A 25,454-nucleotide genomic window follows, 5' to 3' on the forward strand; every position below is an offset into this window, starting at 1 on the left:
GCCCACTAATCCCTGCCAGTTGGGGTAGGCCCTGTGGCTGCTCTAACAGACCAGAAGCTGGCAGGAGAACACGGGCTTAAATTGGACCACGTAATACAAGTCTGTGGGAACCGAGCCTGTAAAAGCTCAGTCACAACGCGATAGCACAGCCGGTTACCTTCATGCAAGTGCAGCTGCTATTTTTGTACATCATCTTTGTTTCTGGTGCATATGCATTTTTGCCCCCTAACTTAGTCACCCACTCACAGGTGTTTGTTCTTTGGAGTCCCCTGATGGGAACAAAGTATCCCCATCAGCACTGCACGAGTGTTCACAGCAAGGTTTCAAAGACCAGTTTCTTATTGGAGTTGGGCTTTCTGGAAACCCACTGAAGTAGTTGCTGACTGGTAGTGAGCAATGAGAAGCCACCGCTCACACTGGCTAGTAAAAAAAGATGTGTTTTAAGTGGGTTGCTGATGCCTGTAAATAGAGCCATCTAAAATACGGTTCTCATCATTATGTGGCTGAAAGATGAAAGGCTTGCCTCGGGGCACTGACAAATGAGTTCTGGCAAGTTTTGAGTGAGCCTTAGAGAAGTCACCTCCCAAAGATATCTCTCCCTTTAAGGAGTCAGCAGATAGGAGGATGAACTAACGCTTTAGGCATGTCAGTGCAAAAGCTGATGTCTTACTTTAAATTGCTATAAAATACACCTTTTAAAATTGGAGGACAAGGGGGAGCTGACCTCAGCGAGCGTTTAACAGTTGGTTCAGTGAATGGGTTGTGTTGGAAGGGACCTTTAAGAGCACCTCACTCCAACTCCTGCTATAGGCAAGGACACCCTCCTCTAGACCTGGTTGCTTACAGCTCCATCCAGCCTGGCCTCAAATGCTTGGTTGCCCTTCTTTGTTTTGTGACAAGTTTTCCATGGCGGCGCTACCCGATAGCTGAGGGCAGGAGACAAAGAAATAAGTGAGATTCACCGGGGCTTATGCTCAGAGGAAAACCTTATGTGTGCTTCTCACACAGCAGAACTACGTAACAGGTGATTGCACTTAAACACACAACCAACCAACAATGTTTTCAGTGTTCCCATGAGAGCAAACAGCTGCTTTCCAAACAGCTTCCTAACCACTGCAGCAATACTCCGTGCCATCTGACCGATGTGACAAGGCTGGGATTCCACACCAGCCTGGGTCAATGTGGCAGCTGGCTGCTGATTCCTGCCATCTCTATCACACAGCTTCCAGCACACCTCGGAGCCTCGGCTGAACCCTTTCCATTAACCTGCGCATCAAAAAGCTCCTTAATCAGGAGACCTGCTGTTGTGGTATTCTGCCTGCTCTGTGTGCCCACAGCATCACCAAGGATCAGATGAGTGCCTGGGGAAAGTCACCCAGGGGCTCTCGGGAGGGCTGAGAAGAGTGACTGGAACAGAAGAGCCGGCAGTTGGATCAGCTTAGACCACCACAGAACCTCAATAACTTAGAGTCTATAATTGCCCTAGTTTGCATGTAAGAATAACAGGTGTCACAGAAACATTAATAACAAACTGCATGACCAACTTCCTCATCCAGCAAAAGAAAGTATATATGTATATACATATAAAATATATATGGATATTATCCGGAGGGCGGCAGTTCCGCCCCGCAGCACGCAGCCCATCGCCTCTCGCTCGCCCCGCAGCCCCGCGGCGGAACTACATCTCCCAGCGGCCCGCGGCACCGCGCGTCCGGCCCGGCCCGGCGGGGAGGAGCCCGGCGCTCGGCGGGGCGAGGCGCGATCCGGCCGCGGCAGGTAGTGCGGGACGGGGCCGGGGTGGAGGCGGGAGGGCGGCGGGTTTTGTTTTAGAGCAGCGTGCTCAGCTGCCGTGTGTACTGCAGCATCTACTGAATGCTTTCTGCCCGCCGCAGGGTTTCTGTGCGGATTGCTTTGTTAGCAGCTGCCGTGGATGCTTTACTTTCATTTCTGCCTTGAAGACACTTAGTTACTGCTCTGCCACTTGTCCTGCGGCTGCCCGCCACATCTGCACACTAAACGTGCTCTGCTGCCTGGATGCTTCTATCAGACTGCGTGGCTGTTTGTTAAGGATCCAAACTCAGGCGCGGTCGCAGGACCCGGCCCTCTTGATACTTCCCTTTCAGCGTTCAGTGCTCCGATGTGGTGGGTGCAGGTAGTGCACTGGGGAATGGAGCCCTCGAATCCGAAGAGAACTTCACTACTTAGTTGTTATTAAGAGAGATGAAGAAGGAAGAATTGTTCTCGTTCCATGTTTGCGCTGCCACGTCCTTTTGGTGTTGCAGTATTAGACAGAAATGATGACTACCATCTGCTCCTCGCACCGTCATCTGAAGCTCCTTTGCATTTTGAGAATGAGCTCTTGATGGAGAGATTACAAGTTGTTGTCTCTGCCTGTTTCCATAGTCACAATTATTTAAGAAAAATACTCGTTTTTTTAAAGCTCTGATAGATTTTTATTCATTCACTCCTTGGTGCTGCCCCTTTCTGCTTGGAGGCACCATCCTCATTTCAGTTACACCATGTGCCTCATTTCACTGCTTTATAGATTGCCAGAAACGCCTCCTGTCAGTCTTTATATTGGTCATTTCCACCTCTAAACCTTCTTGTAACTGACAGACCGTCATGTCCTTTGTTCTGATGTACTTTGCAGTACAGCATGTCTAACTGCTGGCACTCTGTTTCCTCCGCAAGGCACCCCCACGTACGTGTCGGTTCTGCATGTGTTAGTAATTAAAGGTTTTAATAACAGTCTCCTCGCGGTGCTAATGCAGAAAGCTTGTAAAGCTGCTCGTTAATGAAGATCTCCCTGATTTAATGGAGGAATCTTAAGAGAATTACTCTGTGCAATCCCACTGTAAGCAGCAGGCCATGTGCTGTGCCATAGCAGCAGCTGTACAGGATGAACCTGCGTCTGACCTGGAGGTCAGGCTGGGCAAAGAGTTGGCAACATCTCAGTGAGGGAGAGAGGCAGCCTTTTCCTAATTAGCGCTGGAGAAGCTAAAAATAGAGCCTGAGTTTACCTGAAGGTCTGAGGAACAATTGCCTCAGTCTCATTTCCTTATCTGTTTATATCAAACTCTCTTGGTTCATGGGCACATTTTTCCATTCCCATCTGTAGAATGCAGATGCTGGCACACAAAGAGGTGGTTAAGCTCATTATCACTAGAAGGCAAAACAGAACAATGTGCTATTCATCATTTCTTTTTTCACAGCAGAAATTAAACGTTGCAGTAAAGCTTTGGCGTCCATTTCACTGAACGGTGTCGTTGAACTGGCTGGACAGTGGCTGGGAATGGCCTGAGAAACTTTTGACTGGCATGATATCCTGCACTTCTTTAGCTCCATTGGAGACATGCCTATCTGGGAGATCCAGCTTCCAGCTGTGCTCAGCCCGCAGCCGCGTGCCAGGCTGCTGTCACTTCTTTGCATGTGTGCAACTTGTGTTTTTCTTGTTTGCTTTTCTTGCTGGGATTCGCTAGACAGGATAAATTGCAGTCTTACCGTGTTTGCCAACCTTAGCGCTGTCGCTGTCAAATGCTACTGTGGAAATTTAAACAGTTCTTCTGGCCTTCATTTTTGCAATGGAATGGTGCCAATTTAACAATCCTTCAGCAGCCTTCAGACACAGAAACTGATCTTCTTTACCTCAAATCATGCCTACCATTCAGGCATTTGGTTACACTAACATGCAGCACCTTCCTTGTCTGTAGGCCTCTCCTTGGGCCTTGTTTTCCTGCTGGATTGCACAACTCCTAGCTGCCAACAGTCTAGACAATGATTGTGGAACGGGATTGTATCACCCCTTCCTGCTGTTGGGGAGGTATCGCTGTACGCCGCCTCCCCGTGCCAATAAAAATGCAAATGTTACATTTCTTATCGAGACAAGCCAGAAACTCTCCTGGATTTCTATTTCCTGTCTTTGATTTGCTTTCCTGCGTGGGACGCTTTATTTCACCCTCTGCCCACCGTTCTTCTTGTCCTACCACGTTAATGTATCGTTTTGTGCTCAGCCGGGAGATGGTATCAGTTCTGTGCAAAGCAGTTCCTGCACCACTCGCCTATTTTGAAGCTTGTCATCGTGCTCCATAAACTACATAAGTAGGAGGCTTTTCTTATACAAATGCCCTCATCATTGCTTGCCTCTGGTGCTATGAAATGCCAGAATGGGATGCCCAAATGTGGTAGGACAGCCGGCTGAAGGTGAAACTTACGGATTGTGCCACGGCTCTGCCCCTTTTAGGCTGTCAGTGCAAAGGGACTCTGTTGGAGGTGCTGTGAGTTCATGAAGTCCTTCAGTGGTTCTTCTTTCCACATCTGCTGGGAAAAGTCACCTACAATTGCTGCTCTCCGGGCAAATCGATCTGTAAACAGAGATCCTGTGGCAGAGGGGAACGTGTTCAGTAAAACCTAATGGGGGGTTATGTAATGGAACAAAAATAAACTGAAACATCATCTCTAAATGGAGCCATTATTTCTCCTGCAGAGTAATTATTAATCAATAAACCCCGTATCCGACGGTGCCGTAGCGTTCTAAGTGCTCTGAGCCACCTCACAATCTGCTAGTAAACCAACCTTGGAGCAAAAACGTGATTAACACTAATCACAATAACCTCTGACGTGTGTCTGAAAGCAGAATGGTCTCTTAGAGCTCTTGCTTCACCCGTGCCCTTGCTGCTTTGCACTGATACGGTTTAATAGCACCATTCAGAGGTGTAAGCACTGCACATTATTTAAGCTGTGGTAGCCGAGTTGCACAGTGCTATGAGTGCAAGAGATTTCCAAATGTTGGGCTGAAAGTTTTTCACTTCCTTATTTCTCTAGTAACGTATTTCAGCTGGATACTACTGCTGCAAGGCTCAGGTGAGAAAGTACTTGCAGAATAAGACAGGAATGTTAGCAGCACGATATTTTATAGATGGCTGCTCCAAAAAATGAATGTTCTCTGCCCTGTTCTCTGGAGCGAATAATTGGACACTGATGAAGATGTGCATGAGACAGGACAGGGCTTTGATGTTAATTATGTTCATGTTCCTGTGCAGCCGTTCGGACTGCTGGTGATGCATGGCCAGAAGGAGAGTGGAAGTAAAAAAAACATTAATAAAAGCTGAAAAAAAAAAAAAAGTGTTTTCAACATGGAGCCATGTAACATCCAGTAGTAGCCAAAAAACAAACAACCAACCCAACAAACCAATAGCAAACCATTACCTCATTGTTGACATTGTGATTTTTAAGGGCAGTAACATGGCTGTATTCTTTTGAATAAATACACCAGCACTTTGTGTACATCTCTGAGAACTGCAAGTACAACTTGTATTTGCCTGTTCCTCCTTCCACGTTGGCGGTGCTGCACCAAGAGACGGCTGTAAAGGGCTAAGCAGCTCCCAGCAGCTCCCAGTCGTGAGTGGGGCAGGAGATTCTGCTGCAGATGGGTCACGACTGAGGCTGCGTTGTGCTGTTCAAACAACACGTGGGAGCTGTAGAGGATGAGCTTGAATAACCAGCTTGGGACATCGTTGCCTGTTTGCTTTAAGTGGTCTCCTCTCAGCACAGGTCTCACTGAGACAGATGGGGGGAAAACGTTTTTGTAGTTGAGGTATCCCGGTGACTTTGGACATACCAGTTTCCAGACAGAGAATGGAACTGGATTTTGTTCCTAGCTGAAAGCAGTTCTGTATTGATGCAGTACCTTCATCATCTGTTTTGGTTGGGGCTGTGATGCTGATGCAGCATCAGAAAGCAATTGCTGATAGACCATGAGAAGGAGCCCACTGTTTTTCTGGGTACCGTGGCTGTCCTATGTGAACAACACTGGTGTAGGTACTGACAGAAGCTCTCTCTTGTCTCAGCACAGCTGCTAGTAGTGGGGCTTTGTAAAGGTACTGCAGCTGACCAGGAGTTTTTGTTATCATTTGAGTTGGGTTTTTTCTTTTTTCCTTTCGTATGTGGTGTTTGCATAGCTTTGCTGGCAAACCTTTGTAGTCTAGACATGGCAGGAATCATGTCACGATCAGGGGGAAACCGCTGTTCTCTGTGAATACTGAACAGGAGAAATCCTATCTACTAAATGCCGTGGTAGTTATTATTTCTGTGTAAAGAGCTTTGAAGTGTCTGAAAGCCCCTCGAGTTCTGTTCTGCTGTAAAAGTTAATAGTGCTCTTTAATTCTGGGATAATCTGCGGTTCCAGTAGGGTGGAATTGTGTAGAGACTTGCCTTGTACTTCAGGGAACCTGGCAGGAGAAAAGTAGCACGTTCTCAAATTACAGAGAGCGCAGAAAGATCCGTGAAACAAATAGAAAGATCGAGTTCTTCCAGTGCCAATCGTTCTCATTGCTCTGGCTCCTGAGGATTTGGGAATGTCAGGTCACTTCCAAGGCTGTAGCAGTTGTACATGTAAGTGATATAGTTTTGTAGCTTGCTGTCCTAGCTGCAGAGTGCCTGCCTTCCCTACAGATGTTTGATTGGGTGCTTGTTTCAATGCTTTTATCCATCTGATTGCCTCATTTATTATATGCCGGCCTTCAGAAAATTCAACTGAAGTGAACATGTCACGTCATATAAAGGTACTTACAAGATAAAGTCACTCTTACCCCTGTTACACGTGAACTTGCATAACGTTTGTTACAGTTCTTTTTTTGACCCAGGAATATAATTGTTCTGTTCTGTTTGCTACTTGAGCAATTTGGGAGCATCAAATTATTCCACAGCAGCAGCAAAACCAACAAAACCTCCCAAGTCAGGAGAGAACATGAGCTGCTCGGTGCCATCCATAAACAGTGCCTGCTCTAAGGAAGTTTTTAAGTACTTAATGTTCTATCAGTTCCTCAGGGTACAAGTGTTTGAATCACGACATCCTTTAAAATTACACACTAAGAAGATGACAGCCCTGTTCCCCAGCAAACATTTCTTGTACTTAAAGTGATGCTTGAAGACTAATTGTAGAAGAGAATGAGTAACCATTTCTTTTCTACTTGCAGCATGAAGCAGCATAGGACCAAACCCTATCTTAGAAAGCAAGTAAACCTTTATAGTCTTAACCAAGTACATCACATGTCTCTGAGCTATCTGATGGGGCTCAGCAGAGTTCTGTTCTTCTCTTGCAGGCACTATGCTGCTGGAGATAGTCCTGATTCTGGGGGCAATCGTCATCTACTTCTTAGTTTCCAAAAAGAAGGAAGAGAGGCTCCCATTCAAGGAGGGATGGTGGGGAACGGGACCGAAGCCTGACATTGAAGGAGATACAACAATTAGGCCATTCAAGGTGGAAACTGCAGAAGAAGAGCTGAGCGTAAGCAAATCTCTGTCCTGGGGAAAAAGAAGTCAGAAATGGCCAATTAAATGCAGGCCTTGCGGGAAGTAATTTTTACATTGAACTGGTGTGAAATATCTGTGAAAATGACAGATCAATGTGGAGGATTTGGGGGAAGGGACTTCCCAGTATTTCAGAAGATGGAGACGGATCGAGAGATTTCACATTCTGCCATATTATTTTGTTTTCAGCTGGCTGTCTCAAGATTGCCAGTAAATAAGACTACTCCGTTAGGCCTAATGAGCATGAAAATCGTATTGCAGATTACTCAGTTGTGCTCCTCTTTGTGCACCTTCCTCAGCTTGATTGCGTAGACCGGAATACAAAGAATATCTTTGGTTTTGAAAGAAACAAAAGAATAATTATGAATATCTCATTTTCTTGAGTGCCTTATGTTTGCAGCTGCCTTGGATGCTAGTTCTGTAATTTATGATCTACTTGGGTCAACAGTAATACAGTGTTAATTACAGTAAACACATGCATTGCAGAATTTGCTAGATAACAAGACCTTGATTGTGAGTGCTTGTCAGGGATTGCACCATTTCATAGATCTCTATGGAGCAATCATTCAAATGATACTCCTGGGACTGCTCGCATTATTCATTTACAGTGGGGCTCTACATCTCTGGATTGTAGCTTGGATTGGTTAGGACTTTGTTTGTCCTCCTTAGTAATAGCAGCGGACACTGATCCCCAACATACCTTCCCCTTATACTGCAGACAAAGCTACATCATTTCTAACCTTAGGATTTTAGTGGAACACATAGTTTGGTTTTATAACAGCTATTGCAACATAATCTATCAGTAACAAACTGCTTTTGCATAAATTCTTACGCCAGGTAGGAATTATACTAAGTTACATTACAATTTCTTTTTTTTACTAAATGTTGAGTGGACAAAAATCTTGTCCATCAAGATGTGTTAAAGGCTTCATTTAAAAATCCATGTTTTCAGTAATACCTGCCTGTTCAGTGCGAGGCGTGAGGCAGCACACACACCTAATTTGTCTTGGCAAGCTCGGATTGTCTTCATTGGAAAGTGCTGCCCAAGTTTAAGCCCCACAGAGGCCTGAGCAGGGCAGGATTTCCAGATCTCAGCTGTCTGGTGGTTCTGCTTGCAGGAAGAAGGGGCTCTTGGCTGTCCTTCCCTGCCGAGTGGTTTTGGACTGAACTTGCAGTATTGGCAGCATCCCCCATGACCACAAAGCGCAGCACTGACCTCATGTAGTTTGGAAACGTTCGCTCCAGTCTAGTTTCAACAACTCTCTAACTGTGAAATCCTCAGCGTTTCACAGTGAAGGAGGCCAGCAGCTTGGTCTGGGAAGGAAGGCGACGAGCCAGATCTGTGCATTCACTGTGAGACTGGGCTCAAAGGTATCCCCAGGAGCAGAGCATCATGAAAATGCAAGAAGACTTGCATTGTGAGGTTAATTTGATACTTCTGGTATCCGTTTGTAAAGTGCCCTATCTTGTATTCAGCTGACAAAAAGAAAACCAAAAAACTCACAAAAACATTAGTAATGTGATATGGAGGTGAATAACATAAGCAAGCTTCTTCGTAGCTCAGTTTTGCTTTTTGGGTTCTATCCTCTGTGACTGTCAGCCTGGCAAACAGATTAGCCAGTGCTGCTGAAAGTGGTAACAGCTAGAACTGGAAGAGGAACGGAGGGCATCTGGAAGAAAGCAAGCACTGAAAAAAGGGATGGAGCACAGTCATCACTGGAGACGTTATTTTCATTGTTCTTTGTGCACTTGGAAATAATTAGAAGCCATACCTAGTGCAGAATAAGACAGCAGCAGATGCAAGCGCTTACGACATTTCTCTTTCCTTTTCCTTTCCCTCTAGGACTTATTTAGAAGACTTGACCAGGCTAGATTCACCGAGCCCCTAGAGAACAGTTGCTTCCGCTATGGAATGAACTCAGCGTATCTCAGGAAGGTTGTCTCCTACTGGAAAAACCAGTTCAACTGGAAGAAACAAGTTGAAGTTCTCAACAAGTACCCACACTTCAAAACTAAGATTCAAGGTGTCTGGCTTTTTTCCTTAAAAACAAACAGTAATACATAATCTCATTTACAGGGATCTCAGTGTAAGAATGCTCTCGGCCACATTGCACGAGCCTTCTCTGTGGCTGCCATAACATGGACCCTTGCTACTCTGACAGCAGAAGTGAGAAAGTACCTCCGTGTAACCGAAACCTGTAGGACAAATAGATTTCCCTTGTGCACGGATGGGTTGTCAGTTGGTGTTAAAGAGAGCCGAGCACAGGCATTCGGAAATGGATTTGCGTCTTGAGATGTAGCAGTGTTCCCTTGCATGCAATCACACAACTATACCCATAGATGCCACTTCTTGTTCCATGCAGCTCTCCAGGTGCTGCTGTCACAGTGACACTGTCAGTCTGGCAGGATCATGGGCTGTTCGTGCTGGCTGCTCACATTTATCCCTGCCTGGCAGGGCCGATATGCCCCTGCTGCACCGTTTCAGGCTCTCCTAGTCCTAGGAAGGCAGAATGCCTTTCCCTTAGGGTTGATGCGCTGCCAGGTCCAAGTGACTGCTTTGTCTTTTCATTCAAAACAGATACATTTTGAAAGAGGCCATTCAGTTAAGGTCTGTTATTATTGGAGCTCGGTCAAACTGGATGTTTTAAATACTTCAGTTAGGTGATTCACTTGGGTGATGTGGTGATACAGCTGTGGATTTAAGCAAAGCAGACAATTGTTTTACGTGACTGTAAAACTCACGCTTGAGATTATGCCATATTATTTTCCTTGCCCCCATGAATGCATGTTAATTGAAATGGGGCAGTTGACCATAGTATTTAAAATAAATTTGTCACCAAAAAAAAAAAGAGGGGGGAAAAAAAGTATCATCTGAGACAAGAAAGGGAAAAGAAGTTAAGAACAATGCCGTGCGTATAGCAACAAGAGAGATCTGAACATTAAGAGTGATTGCCATGAAAAGACAAGATCAAGTGTAGATTATTAGGTCCTTAGCTTTTGTCGATTGAGTGCTTTTCAGAGAATACAGGAATCCACAGAATTGTAAAGGATGGGGATTCTCAGCTGGTAAGAGAGGCCGGGATGTAGTGAGCTGATGCAAGTGAAACGTGCTAAAACACATTATGAAATGAAGCATTCAGGCTCCACTAAGAGCAAATCATTGTTTCCCGGAAAGCAGAGCCCTGAGTGGGCCTTTCTGATTTATCAAAAATATAGCGAAAGGCTGCTGGGATAAAAGGTAGAATGGAATCAAGAAGTTGAACTCTTCAACTCTCTTTTAGCAACATATTTTTCTAATCCTTGATTCAGCCTAGTTAGTTCATCCAAAGTTAAGAAGCATGACTCGATCAGACAGAGGGTGCACACTGATGGCTTCTAAAATTCCTTTTGCTCTAAAGTTCAGATCAATGGCTGGAGACACAAGCTAGACATGTTGAAAGGACAAGTCAGGCATGCATAAAATAAGGAAAGTGATTAATGCCCCCAAACAAACAGCTGCTGCTTATGATGGATTTCTTATCTCTTGCTGCCTTCAAGTTGAAACTGTATGCCTTTGAGGAAGAAAAATCTGTGACTGACTGAAGCCTAGCTGGTGCCATACAGGGATATTGGGGTAAAATTTAAGGGCTCTTGGTCTAGATGATGTAATAGTCCCACGTCTGCTTTTAAGTTGTTTGAGTCACAGTGTTACTGCTGGTAGATTGCTGCACTTCTGTGTCTTATTTTTCCAATTCATTTTAAAACAGAAAGATGACAACCTTGTTGAGGAGCTGAGATGCTTAAATGTCCGGCACAAAGTGCTTTAAGCTCCTTGGATAATGTGAATCCAGAGCGGTGCAGGGTATTTGCATGCTCACCAAATAAATAAGTCAATCAATCAGAAAAGATTTGTTCAATCTGTTGTGTAATTAGTTCCAGCATCATAGCAAATTTAGGCATGTTAATTATTTTTTTCCTTTTCCTTTTAAACAGGCATTGATATCCATTTTATTCATGTCAAGCCTCCTCGTTTGCCTGAAGGCCAGTCTGCAAAGCCGTTATTAATGGTTCACGGTTGGCCTGGCTCGTTTTATGAATTTTACAAAATTATCCCTCTCCTGACGGATCCTGCCAGTCACGGCCTCAGCAGCAAACATGTCTTTGAAGTCATCTGCCCCTCTATCCCTGGGTACGGCTTCTCAGAAGCACCTCACAAAAAAGGTAAGATGTATAAGAAGAAACTGAACTAACAAAAGTCCAGACCCGTAGTGAGACAGGCTCTACTGGCAGATGGTAACTTCTGTCTCTTGCATAGAAGCAAAGATTTCACATGTCACATGGAGAGAGAGAGAGAGAGAGATGAGTGAGACTTCAGGTGTCACCATTAATTAGTTTCAGGAGTAACATACAGATCATTTAGAAAGGACTATAGAAAGTTATGAAGTGAAAACCTGTGGGTAAGACAGTTTCTAGCTTTCTAGCTATCATTAAGATAAGACTGATCTCACAGAGACAAAATGGAAATTCCCCAGGCAATGCCAGGTGCTTCTGACAGGGCTCAGCTGGAGTATGACTGTGGTTTAGAAGGAGTCCAGCAACCCCTCAGTGGGCCAAAAGCATGGGGAACATGTGGGGTTAAGGGAGTCTGTAGTGAAGGCTGGGCTTGCTATTCTGGACCTTACCCAGACAATGTGACAAGGGCTTCCATATACTGTCAGACGGGTGAGGAAAAATGGACTTGCAGCTTTTTAGGAATCTGACTGTTGTCATGATAGGGAGAACAAATGCTGTACATTCAGAGGTACAGCTGAAATTAATGCAATAGTATATATATATATTTTAATTGCAGGCTTTGATTCTGTGAGTGCTGCTTCTGTATTTTACGAACTGATGCTCAGACTGGGATTCCACGAGTTCTACGCACAAGGTGGTGACTGGGGCTGGCTCATCTGCACCAACCTGGCCCAGATAGCTCCTAAGTGAGTACTCATTTGATACACTGCTGCATGACTGGAGTAGAAATCTGCTTTATTCTTTAAGCAGCTATTGCTGATGGACTTTAGAGAGGGAATGATAGAACATGTAATTGGCAGACTGGAATTAAGGGATGCCCAATTCTGTATATTTTAAATGCAACTTTTTTGTTATGTTACTAATCTATATCACGTAGATCATAGATTAGTAATATAACACTAACATTTATATCTATCAAAATGTCATTAAATGTTGTATTTCACATTTAACAACTTTGAATCCTGTTTTATTTCAGCAATTTGTGGGGGCTTTTCCTGTTTCTATTTTTAGCCACCTGAAGGGTCTTCATTTAAACCTAGCCTCAGTTACAAACATGGGCTTCACCCACCTGCTCTCCATCCTGCTGGGCCGCTACCTCCCAGGGCTCTTTGGTTTCCACGAGGAAGATGTCAGGCGGATGTTTCCCTTCTTGAAGAAAGGGCTCTACAGGATCTTGGCGGAGTCTGGCTATGCTCACATCCAGGCAACAGCACCTGATACTGTTGGTAAAGAAACAAACAAAAATACTTATTTAATTTGAGCTGTACGGTCATACAAACAAATCACGTCGCTTAAATACGCAACAGATGGGTGTTTTTCATAAGAACAGAAGTAGGAAGGTTAGAGGTTTTAAACAGAAGATTCTTCTTCTGCATGCAAGTTGCAAAGGACTAGGAGGGGGGTTGGAATGAGATGGTCTTTGGAATAGCTCTCAGCCCAAGCCGTTCTATGATAGGTGGTTATCTAGTATGAAACTCGCTTTCACATACAAAAGGGATACGTGTACATCAAAAGCAAGCACCCTCTAAGTGCCACTGACCTCATTTTCAGTTTTCATAAATAAAAATAGCTTAATAACTTTTCCACATCTGCTGCCACTGGGGACTGTCACTGTATTACAAATGCAGCTATGCTGAGAACAAAAGACAGTTTCTTCACAGGGAATCAATCACAGTCAGAAGATGGAAATTCCAAAAAGCTTTTAGCTGTTTCAAGATTCAAGCTAGTTTATTTATAGGCAGAAATAACACCTGAAAGGTAAAAATCAAATTTGGTTCCTACTCATTGTTATGAATCACTCACAGACTCTCAAGGAAACGAAACGTGAATACCTATGAATGTTCTGCTAATCGCTCAGATTGCTGAACTGTTTTAACTATTAAGTGTTCCTATTTTAAAAACAGCTTTTGCAGCTGAATTGAAAAACTGAGTCAAGAATACTAAATACATTTTATCCTAGTGCAGCAGGTCTCACTCGCTGTAGGTTTTAATAAGAAGCAGAGCTGTAGAAACTATTTCTCAACGTCCTTTTATAAATTTAGCTCCAGAAATGGGTGTATTCTAAAAACACTGGCAAAAATAATAGTTTGATGGATTTAAGGTAACTTGGCTTGCTTTGAGTTGTGGTTTCCAAAAATTACCCGTCTCTAATTCCTTGTTTGCTTTAAGAAAAGACGAGGAAGCTGGCAGGTACCCGGTCACAGGTGGGCTCTCTCTCGTGGTTGGCTGATTCTGGTCCCTAGCTGTGATCTGTGGTCTGTCACAGCAGACCGTGTGAACTGTACAGATTGAGAACCAGCAGCAAGTCGATGTTCTGAGAGCTGGAGCAATTCTGAGGACAGTGAAGAGAGGGGGAACAGCAGAGGGGAAGACTGGGGAAAATGACACCCAGGAGGAGGAAGCTGAAAGGAGCTGAGAGAAGCCTGGCCAGGGAGGCTGCCAAGGTCTTCCTGAGCATTCTGGTATGACAGTATGACATGGAGCTGTCCTAAGCAGGGAAGTCATTTCTGACTTTTGGCTGATACCAGTATGTTGGCTGTTTCAGAGCTGGCTTTTGATCAGACCGGCTTGCATGAATCTGCTTTTATACTTACTTGCATGAAGTGTGAGTTCGTTTTCAGATGATTGAAGAGGCAGTGCCTGTATTCACAGTACTGTGAGGATCAATGTAAATTCTATCTGTGTGTAAACTGATGCAGTCTCCTTTGTTCCCATCAAAGTGAAGTATGTGAGAAGTATATTGCTTGTCCAATTCTGCATGCTAAATTAGCTTTTTGGATCACTTAGTAGCTGTCTGCTACAAGTGTTACTTGTTTGTTAACTGAATCTCAACTAACACATTTAAACGGCAGTTATGGGTAAAGTCACGATAGCTGTATTGTTGGCCGTCTTACATCACAGTTATGTTGCACAGGCGGAACTTCAAATATATTGCTGTATCTCAGGAAAACCTTTTTCTAAGACTTTTCCGGGCAGCTTGAACAGTTTATAGTCCCTGTTTCATGGCACTAGGATGTATTAATAACGTCCCAATTACGTCTGTTTTTTTTCCAATCCAAACAAAACAACTGTAAAAGTTGTTCTACACTACAGCAGTTTGCTTTTGCTAATGGGGAAGGTGGACCTTTTAACAAAGCCTTTCTCTTCTTTAATTACTTTCTAATAATCCTTAAAAAGTTTTTGCACTTAGACAGTGGTGTAAATTCTTCTGGCCGTGTGTAGGCATGTGGGATTTGGCCCTATAAAACTGTTTAATACTTGCCAACTAACAGATTAATGGAAGCAAGCCCTACTTGGCACATACTGCTTAATCTTATTGGCTTACAAAGAAAAGAAAAAACAAAAACCCAAACCAGCAGAAATCCAATACTGTTACATCACTTTAAAAACATTCAGCATGAGCTAATCTGGAGTCTGCTGACTTGCAGGTACTGTGTTAATGATTCAACAATAAATGGCTCCGACTTGTTCTATTAATCTATTTAGGAACACGGGTGCTGGAATAGCTATGTAAAGTTATTTCCCCTGTACTAGAATGGGCAGCATCTAAAACATTCTGAGAACAGCAGGAGAACATCTCAATTCTAGTTAAATTTCCCTCCTCGTTTTCAGGCTGTGGTTTGAATGACTCTCCTGTAGGGCTGGCTGCATACATCTTGGAGAAATTTTCTGTGTGGACCGATCCAGAATTCCGTAACTTAGAAGATGGAGGACTTGAGAGGCAAGTGCTATTTTAGATGAGGTGTTTCAGCCTCAAGTCAGAGCTAAACGAATGTCTATCTGAACTGATGGTCTCGCATCCCATAAGGAGCCTGCAGAGACTACAAATGGTGCAGTGCTGTACTTCCTAGTTTGATCTGCTACAAAGAGATACATCCCCCAGCTTCTGTGGAATGAAAACCCGCTTATAGAAGTATGTTGTTAGGACAGGCAAATGAAAGGAAAACTCAACCTGTACGAAGATGCTGGAAAACAGAACTCACATTTCACCTTAATATTAGTGCTTAACTGTTCTGTGAAGTTGCTTTGAATTAATCAGTATTGCTCCATCTACGTACAGTTTGCTAATAAGAGATCACACTTACTCTGAGGTAAAAATCTGAGATAAATGAGCTTCCCTTTGAAAACTGCTGTGGAACTTAGCAGGAGTTGAACAAAACAGCATTGTACAAAAAGGTCCAACGAAAACAAATCTGAATAGATTGTTTTCACTGTTAAACAGCTCTTTCAACAAAACCAAAGTGAAGTCCTTAGAACTAAATACCATTTTGCACTACTTAATAACTAACCAATATCTGGGCTTACCTGTTCAGGAAGTTTAACCTGGATGATCTTCTCACCAACGTCATGATCTACTGGGTGTCAGGCTGCATCGTCTCCTCAATGCGCTTCTACAAAGAAAACATGCAGAAAGGAATAGGCACCCAGAAACATGAAAAGTAAGTGCTTTCTTTCTTTAAACGTTTTGTTTTGACTTTAATTCTATGTTTGCAGATAAGTTGTTTGTGTCTTGCGGTTGCTGCAAGTTCATGAATGCAGAGGTAAACCTGCCCTGAGTTACGTGCAACCGCGGCTCACTGCTATGGTATTACTTTAGCTGTGAAATGATTCTCCCAGGAAGCTGACTCAGTTCTTGAACAGTTCTTGAAGCTGTTGTGGCTACACTGTGGGCAGTATCCTGTTCCACTTCTGCCTACATGAGATGAGCTATACAGAACTTCTACATGCCTAGAGGAAGGAGCCTCAAGAACCCACGTAAGAGTAGGCATCCTGGTCTGTCTAAATCTTAAAATCTTTGTCACTTCCAACAAAGCAGCTCAAACATACGGAATATTTAGGCCCTCAACGTATTACTCTGTTTATAACAAGCGTGGATACTTCCACTTTAAGGTACTTTTCCCTTCAAATGCAGTTGCTTCTCTTTACTTCTTCATGTAGAAAATATTCTGTAGAGCACATTCATGCCAGTTAAAAGCAAGAGCTGTCTGTAGATAATGTACAGGACAAAGCCTCATGGTAAGAAATGCTTCCTCTGTGCTAGTCCAGATTCACTGTTACTGCTTCCCCTCTTCCCACCTTCACCTTGCAGCCACCATTCAGGTTTTTCTCTTCAAACCCTCCCATTGTCCTGACAGGCTCAACATATTCTAGTTGTAATTCGCACTGTAAATTTCTCTTCAGCCATTGTCAATTTGCATTCCCCTCAGAACATTACTCTTGAGCCCGGATTGCAGCACGAGGAAGCTTTATACTCATTGCCTCCTGGAGATCTGTTTCCATGCTTCTAACTTGTGTTGTGGATCTCTTAGAGAACTGCCATCCATATCAACGTATGCAAAAAGTAACGGCCGTTTGGCATTTCACCCACTCAGAAACAGAAGTGTTGTCTAGTATTCAAATTCAAGACCTGGAAGTCAGCTTTAATTGCCCAGTAGGTCCTCCTGACAGTTGGAAGAACAGCATTTCCAAGGGACTTTCCATTTCTTGCTCAGTAAAGTGTCTGAAAGATAAAATTATCCTCTCTTCTCTCTCAGGCTCACAGTACAAGTACCTACTGGCATCGCCTCCTTTCCTAATGAAGTCATGCACACACCCCAGGCTTGGGCCCAGAAGAAATACACCAACATGGTTTCCTTCCATTTCATGCCTCGAGGAGGCCACTTTGCAGCATTGGAAGAACCTGAACTTCTTGCTGAAGATATTCTGCAGTTTGTTGGGAAAGTAGAGAAAGAGCAACTCTGGACAAAGAAAAGAAAGTAACTTACCTTAGGAAAAGGAGGGTAATTGCTTATAGCTTAGCACATGTACAAGCCTTAGTAAGTCTGCTGTAATCTGTGTAATTAGATCACATTCGCGACCAGATGTGAGAGGACAGCAAGAAAAATTCAGGATAGCTGGATAAAATACAGCTTTGGAAACTTAAATCTTATTTTAAAAACGTTGTCAATTTTTTTCAGCAGCCAGGCTAAGAACATAGCGTGCAGGTTGCTTGGTTATTTTCCTCTCTCAGAAAAGACTTCTAAAATCCTTTCTGTAACACTACTGTCTCATACATAGAAATTGAAAAATAGACCTTCCCACTAATTATGCTCAGCTTAATTGTTACTAACAGCTTTTCTCCATGACAGCAGCAAAAATTGAGTTGGTGTATGTGAGAGATTCCTCACATAAACAATGGGAACAGCCTAACAAGATGTAACTTGAATGACTGCATCCATTAATCAGCATTGATCTACAGTGCCCAGTAAGCCAGCCAGCTGGCTGCCTTTCTCTTACAGCCTGTGCTGTTAAGCAGCTTTCTGGCTGCAAGCTCCACTTCCCCGCACTGGGCTCCCAAAAAAACAATGTGTGAGGAGCAGCTGAAGCATCAGCTGAGTGCCTGAGCCACATCGGCTCCCATAGCTTGAACCAGAAGGAGGAGCAGGGATGCAGTAATTATATGCCAAGCTACCTCTGCATTGAATTTCTGCTCTTAACCACAATGTATAAAAACCCTGGACAGGCTCAAGACACAGCAGCTTTGCACTGCCTCTGCAGGGTATTGTAAACACCTCACAGTAAAGAATAAAACATTGAGTAATTGGAAATTAAAAGGAACTGGCTTTAAACTTTGAATAATGTTTGCACATTTGTTTTATGCCTTTGAACAGGTGAGATTTTGCTTAGTGACAGCAAAAGTAAATGTCAAATTAGAAACTATTGATTCTGTATTGTACCTGTTACAGAGATCAGGTTAAAGGCAAACAGCTACAAGAAAACTGAATTTGTTCTCCCATCATTTCTTATATACTTTCCTTCCTTATGCTTGCAGGGTAAATATAATCCATTAGTAACACCTGCGTAGATTAGTTTTATTTTACAGTATTAATAGGAATGGAAGCTGTTAAGTAACAGTTGCTGCTCCTTCCCATGGTTTGATATAAGGAAGGCAACACTGATGCTGGGCACAGGAATCTGAGGGCTCAGTGCCAGCTGTTTGGTATGACAGACTGCACGTGGACCAACTATGGCCATTTTTCCAAGCAGAGATGAGAACTCTCACTACCTGCACTCCACCTTCTATGTTTCTGCAGAGAAAAAACACAGGAGCTTTCAGGTCTCCCTGCAGGACTTTACTGCAGTGCTACTTTAGACCTTCAGGCTGTACGTGAACTCTTTAACACAGCTGACTGCTTCCAGATAAGGAGTGAGCACTAATTCCACATATATTTGTAGCTGATTTCATTAGACAAAAATCGTGTTCTCACCTGCTGAATATTGAGGTTTGCGCTGGTGTGAAGAGACAGGAAAGAAAATAGAGTTGTTCACTTTGTCTAAATTAAGCTCTTCTTCTCAGAAGACCATCCCTGAACTAGCTTCAGGTTCAGTGTTACCAAAACATGGCTTATTCAGAAGGAATGGGCTACCTCTGACAATGACATATGGTCATAGGTCCTGGGCTCCCTCCTGCACTAATCCTTCATCTCTGGACATTTTTTTTTTGTCTTACTTCTCTCTCCTGTGCAGCCTTGTATTTCAGAGCTGGAGATCATCCCCTCTCATCTTTAACACACACACAGACATCTGCTGTGCTGCTAGGGAACACTGCCATACACAGACATAACTCAATACTTCCCTAGAGGCTGCTCAGTTTCAGTGCAGATAAAGCAAGTGGGAAGTAAGTTGGCTACATGATACCTGGCAAAGCCTTTCTCAGATGCAAGTAGAAGGCATTTTCTGCCTTCTGTCTCCTTTTCTGGAGCAGATCTCCTTGAATGGGGCCAGCATCAGTGAAAAGAGGCGCATCAGGGCTTGCTTAGCGACATTATGTTTACAGCACCCATCCAAGCTTAAGCACCAGTCAGAGCTTGTCAGAACAAAAACCTACACTTCTAGACCCTTCTACTTTTAAGTGTGCCTCACAGTGCTCAAAGGTAATGAGCACAAGCTAAGTGAGCATGGCCTTGCCCCACTGTACACGCCAGGTAAGTGCATTTCAGCCAACTACAAATTAGCTGCCCTCACTGTCTGTTTGACTTAGCACAGAAAACAGCCATAGAAATTAAATCCAGCATGAAAATGGGTTTGATTAACTTCTGCTTGAAAGGAAAGCAAAAAGGACATAAAAGGGTATAGACTTTAGAAGTTAAAAAATGGTGGTTAAGTATCTGTTACATACCAAAGATTGCTCTGAATTCTAATGTCACCTCTCAAACCCTAAACCCACAGCAATCAGCAGCTGTTGTTCATCACCTGCTTATCCACACCTTGATACAAAGAGAGCGGAATCCTGTGGCAGTGTTCATGAGTGCCAGATTCAGCTATGTGCCAACTATAGAGCTTGTCCTCAATTCTCCTCCCCTTTAAAAAATAAAAATAATAATAATAAAAATCTCCTGTTTTTAGCAAAATACGGCCAATTGCACTGCCTGTGGTACAAGGTTTAATACTATTTAAGTGTTTGTGGGCTACTGACAGCATCTGCATCTCTTCCTGCAGGCAGGAAGTCTCCTAGGAGAGCAAGGTTGGGATTATAACCACCTTTAGTGAACCCAGACTCACTTCTGATACACACTCTGCTATTTAATAGCAGGCAGTTATTTGGTACAGTACTACAGCAAGCAGTGCAAAAGTGAGTGTCAAATAACCAGAAACAATTTTAACATTCCTTTTTTGCAAGTAACATTATGTATCGTATTATTACAATAGTAAGAAGTAGTAAGAAAGAACCTGTGCTTTGTGATACTTCAGTGAGCCAGCAGACTATCTGCAGGTCAAACAGCAAGTCTCCTCTAATGAGGCCAAATACCCTGCCATAAAATACCCAGTTGTTGGGCTGGCTGAGCTGTTGCTTAGGAATAAGGCTCTCTGAAATAGCAGCTACATCCTCAAGGAGAACTCAGAATATGATGATGTTTAAAGCATTTTGTTCTGCTGAAGGGCCATTTCTTGGTAAAAACTTCCATTTCTGGACTGCAGTTCCTCTAAAGTACCTGCTGAATGAAATTACCATTCCTCCTTAAGCTGCTCCAAAGCATCTATTCCTCACTGAAAACAGAAGTAGGTGACCTAAGCCCTGTTTTTCAGGGGTTACAGCCTGTGAAGAGTCCAGATGAAAATCTCAAAGCCAGAGAAATGCCACTGAAAATAAGCGGAACTTGCTTTTCAAAGACCTTCAGTTAGGGAATGGAGCATATATTTGTTTCTGGTACAGAAAAGCTTTTAAATTCATCACCTTCTCATGCACTCTAGCAAAACTAACTCCCACTACAACCAAATTTGACTTCCAGTGTTTTAAACTACAATTCATAAAGTCCTGAAAATCCAGGCCACTAAATGCTGTCTATATACCTTATGCAGTTAAACAAGACTTCGTTCACATCAAGTGAAAAAGTCAGGCTTACTCAGAGTGTGAATTAAAAACAGTATGAATAGACTCCACACTGTTTACACCAAAAAGGAATTCAGACCATCAGTTAGTGAAAAATAAAATCTGTTAAGTCCGGCATCACAGTCCATAAAGGGCCCTATTCATCACCACTGCATCAGCAAAGGGAAGGATTTGTCTGCTCAAGCCTGTCAATCGAATGCACATGCTGTTATGAAGCAAGTACAGTACATAACATGCATTAAATGAAGATATATTCTTGTCTGTAAGAGGAAGGGAAACATCTCTCTGGCTGCTGTAAGAAGAGACAAGGAGTAAACTCGTATTGATTTCAGGCTTGCTTATTTGAAAACACTGATAAATGATGTCATTTGTTTGCCTTGCTGCGATAGCACTTGAAGGAACATAAGTCACACAAAAACCATCTTGCTTAGGATGAGTTCTCTTCTGTGGAAGAAGTATCCCAGACAGCTCTAGTGGTGTTATGCCCGTGCTACCAGAAAATGTAGTCTCATTATGATTGGCACTGGTTGTCTGGAAATCAATCTGGGCAGCAACAGCTCGTTCCCCTTGCTAGATGTAGTCTGAACTCCAGTCTTTAGAATCCCCTCCCGACTGCATTTTAAGATGTTTGGAACGATGCTCATGCTCTCTGTGTTTAATAATTGAGTAGCTGTAGTTTTGAGAATAAGAGGAACAATGAAATATTGATAGATTCACATCACCGTTTCATACCACTCAAATGGTACAAACAACTGCACACGATCACTGCAGAGAGAGCATGGCACAAAGAAAATGTGAATAGAAATGCAGGAAGACAAAACCATGCACAACCACTCAGCTACTGAGTTGAACATCAAAAATGACAATCGCAATTATATTCTGACTGTTTCAAAAGCATAAAAGCAGAGCAAGGAAGAAAACAGACTGCTTCACCTTGTCTACTCTGCCCCAGGGCAGAGGGGGGGACCCTGGCCCTGTGCTGGACCCAACTGTCTGCCTTGCTCAACAACTACAACCCTTGGGTTTTGGGATGGATAGGCTCTAGGGGCAGGAACAGCGAAGGAGGCAGGTGAAAAAAGCACACCCAGTGCCCCAAAATTCCTCCCGTCCCTGATCTGGCACTGGCATCCAGTCCACATCCAATGCAAAACCAACTTCTGCCCATCCTCCTGATGCTGGCTACCAGTCCTTCCTTCTCAAGTTGTTTCACTCCTAGATCCCTGTCACCAAAGGATATGCAGATATGCTCTGCCCAGAGGTACTCAAGATAAGTAATGTCAATCTCTCCCTGTCCAAAGGGATCTGAAAGGCCTGGCCCAGCTTCCACCTCTCTCTGCTTTCTGGTCAGCAGCCCTCCCTCAACACAATTTCAGGAGTAAGATGCTTCGGATGCAGCTCCACTCCTGCTAGGCCTAAGCAGTCCCATTCATTCTGGGGCTATACGACCATCGCCGCCTCCTCACCTGTGCTCAGAGTGCAGAGGTTAATCTTTCAGGATGTAGTCTAAGAATTTTATTTTCCAGCAGTTATTAAGCTGATTTTCAACCAAGTCGGCACTGCTGGGGTGGTTTGGGATGAAAATGTATTTGCAACTCCTGAGCTTTAGGAATTCTCATGCAGCATGGAGGGGGATGAGGTCCTCCCATACATTTTTGTCTCACTGTTTATTTATATCACCCACAGGTTGTGGTTGTTTAAGCTTTTTATAGTAATCAGAAAGAATCCTTCATGTTCCAGAGAAACAAGAGACAGAGGAGGATTAAGTAACACCTCATGCAAAACTGAACAGCAGAACCCATTGCAGAACACAGATATCTGTTCTCTTAACCTCACCATGACGTCTTATTCCCTTTTAGGAAAAGGAACAGTAATCATTGCCCAAACGAGTCCTCCTAGAGGCACACAACTGTTAGTTCTCTAGTTATGTGCTTCCCAAGGAATAAGCAGGTTCTAATTTCTGGTCTCAGAGTAGATTTAATTCTTCCTAGTTGAGGAATCATTTTGAAACGACAGATGTAAAACATGGAAGAGTAAGAAAAGCCTACCCCGGTCTTTAAAGCAAGACCCTCGTCATCAAAAATGACAATAGTAATAAACTCATGCCTCCAACCAAATTACTGTTGTTAGCAATTCTCTAAATCACTTTCTGTTCTATTTTTGGGATAGCTGCTGGTTTAATTTCTCCACAGATACAGACAAAAAAAACCAACATCCAAATACAGCTGATCTGCCTTGGGCAAGAAAGAATGTAAAATTCAAAGTCTTGACATGAAACACCTTCACTTGAAGCGAGTCGGTGCTTTACATTACAGCAGATCTGACTATAACAAAGGCAACTGATCTGGAAAGCCAAATATAAACCAACAGTAAATGCATGGAAGACTTTCATATAGAAAGAAGAGCTGTGTGCAAAAAAAAAAAAAGAATCCATAAATAAATCTTCCCTGTGCTCTCAGCCTTCCTCTTCTGTGACATTTTTTTAAAGCAGAACAAATAGAAACCTATTAAAAACAGCTGCTACCTTCTATCCCAAACCTTCACCCCTTCGCCTCACTACATAAGAATTGGAGGTTCACAACCACACAGCAGTAATGGTTTGAGATGGCAACCAACTCTGGTTCTACCTGCAGGAGTACCTTATACTACACGTAAGATTTCCAGAACTCCATTTTAAAGATTGGTTTAATTAGTCACCAAGTCCAGAAACAAATATGAACATTTCCATCTCTCCTTGGCTGTTTGCTGTCCCACACATTCCTACTTGAATATTATGAAGAGATCTAGTACAGAGAGGTGAAAGATACCGGACACTGCAACCACTGTCTCATGACCTCTCAGAAATGCTATCCTACTTCAAAACCTAATCTTCAGTTTGTAGTCATAAAGGTATTTTAAGGCCCTAAAATTACACTTATCACATCTATGTTATACAATAGCCTGTGGTAGTCATGTACTCAAGCAGAGTTCCTTAGAATACATGACTCAAAAGTGTGTCCAGGTGGGTTTTCAATATCTCCAGGAAAGGAGACTTCACACCCATTTTGGGCAGCCTGTTCCAGTGCTCTGTCACCCTCACAATGATTTTCCTCATGTTTGTATGGAATTTCCATACACGTACAGTTTGTGTCCATTGCCTATTGTCCATTCTATTGCTGGGCATCACTGGGAAGAATCCAGCTCCATCATTTTGACACCTGCCCTTTGAAGGGAGAAAACTGAAGCTGGAAATAAGGTTAGCTTGTGTCATTAGTGAAGTCCTTACTCAGCACCAGAGTATTGCTCTCTACCGACCATAAAAGTTGGTCTTGAGGTAGCAATTTCAATTCATTCAAACCTAGGAATATCAGTTACACCAGAACTTCCCTAAGGCATCAGGAGCTAAGCTGCCACAGAAGAGAACAAATCTTCCCCTACAAAAACAACAAAGTTTGCTATCAACCAGGAATTCAGAGTCACCATACTGCGGGTCCCTGGTTGAAAGATCAGTAATGAGGCACTTTGAACAGGGAAAAGCAGCTTCAAATACCCCAACAACAGTTGGGGTAACAATAGTTACATCAGAGAACCACGTTCATCCTTTAATCAATGGAATTAAAAGCTAATTACAGTATATTCAATAGAAAGACAGCTGATCTTTCTATACATTCTCTCCACACAACAAATTCTTACCAGTTCTGCTAACAAGTTAAGATAACCCAGGAACTCCGTATCTCAGCACAGACATTTGGGAAGCTGCACTTGTTTTATCTGAGATGCATATGGCTTAACCAGTAAGATTATCAGATATGCAGCAAGAGTTAGGAGATAATCAACAAACTGAGAAATTAGAGAGAATAATGTTCTATTATATGACCTAAAATTCAGTGTCTTCATGTTCAGTCATTTCCTTTCCAGTTTGATCTGGCTGACAGCTGCCCTCAGAGAGAAAGAACTTCAGCAACTCTAAAATATCTGAAACAGGCACTTGCAGCTGTCGCAGACAGGTGACAAGCAAAATCCTTCCAAAAAAGCCTTGTCCAGATTAGACAGAGGAAGAATTTGCAGAGCCACTTAAAGAAGATGGGCACCTGTCCTCTTAGAAAGCAATGGCCTTGGCCATCATATGGAATTAAAGTGTGTGTTTCCTTGCATTGTTGCAGTTCAGAGACAAAAAAGTATTTTCTCTGAACTCAGTGGAATAGTATGCACATTAGTGACAGGAAAAAAAACCAAAACCAACCCTTATCCTTAAATCTTCCTGTGCTTCTTACATTATTTTTGGTAGGAGTCAGGGGAACAATTATCTGTGATCCTCTGTAGGCCTTAAGATGAGACCAGCTTCTTGAAAGCCATTTATTTAAAAGGAATGGAACAGTTTTCAGTGCACTGTTAATTACCTGAGGGTATGCAAAGCTTTAGGGAATGGATTTCTGTGAAAAGAGACAGAATACAGCCTACTGCTGCACTGAAGCACATGGAAACTCAGCCCAGAGACCTGCTCTTGGCTCAGGACACAGGAAAAGCC

At 43.1% G+C, this 25,454-nt stretch overlaps 1 protein-coding gene across 2 annotated transcripts; it reads left to right on the forward strand.

Moving 5' to 3' along the window:
* The first annotated feature begins 1,721 nt into the window (after positions 1-1,721).
* EPHX1 (epoxide hydrolase 1) lies at positions 1,722-20,032 on the forward strand. Of its 2 annotated transcripts, none has more exons than XM_072331737.1 (9): positions 1,722-1,776; positions 7,101-7,285; positions 9,152-9,332; positions 11,281-11,508; positions 12,137-12,266; positions 12,592-12,806; positions 15,193-15,301; positions 15,894-16,019; positions 17,115-20,032. In XM_072331737.1, the coding sequence occupies exons 2-9, from the start codon at positions 7,106-7,108 to the stop codon at positions 17,338-17,340; spliced, it is 1,395 nt and encodes a 464-aa protein (XP_072187838.1). In that variant the 5' UTR covers positions 1,722-1,776; positions 7,101-7,105; the 3' UTR covers positions 17,341-20,032. The 2 variants fall into 2 exon arrangements, with proteins under 2 accessions (XP_072187838.1, XP_072187836.1); XM_072331735.1 differs by having other exon boundaries at positions 15,193-15,305; positions 15,898-16,019; positions 17,115-18,171.
* The last annotated feature ends 5,422 nt before the right edge of the window (positions 20,033-25,454 follow it).

The sequence above is a fragment of the Excalfactoria chinensis genome, chromosome 3 (assembly GCF_039878825.1).
Source record: "Excalfactoria chinensis isolate bCotChi1 chromosome 3, bCotChi1.hap2, whole genome shotgun sequence".
Taxonomy (NCBI): Eukaryota; Metazoa; Chordata; class Aves; order Galliformes; family Phasianidae; genus Excalfactoria; species Excalfactoria chinensis.

Coding starts and splice junctions, on each gene's coding strand:
- EPHX1 (XM_072331737.1), top strand. CDS start 7,106: ATGCTGCTGGAGATAGTCCTGATTCTGGGGGCAATCGTCATCTACTTC. Junction 9,333..11,280: donor CTTCAAAACTAAGATTCAAG/GTGTCTGGCTTT, acceptor CCTTTTAAACAG/GCATTGATATCCATTTTATT. Junction 15,302..15,893: donor GAAGATGGAGGACTTGAGAG/GCAAGTGCTATT, acceptor TTACCTGTTCAG/GAAGTTTAACCTGGATGATC.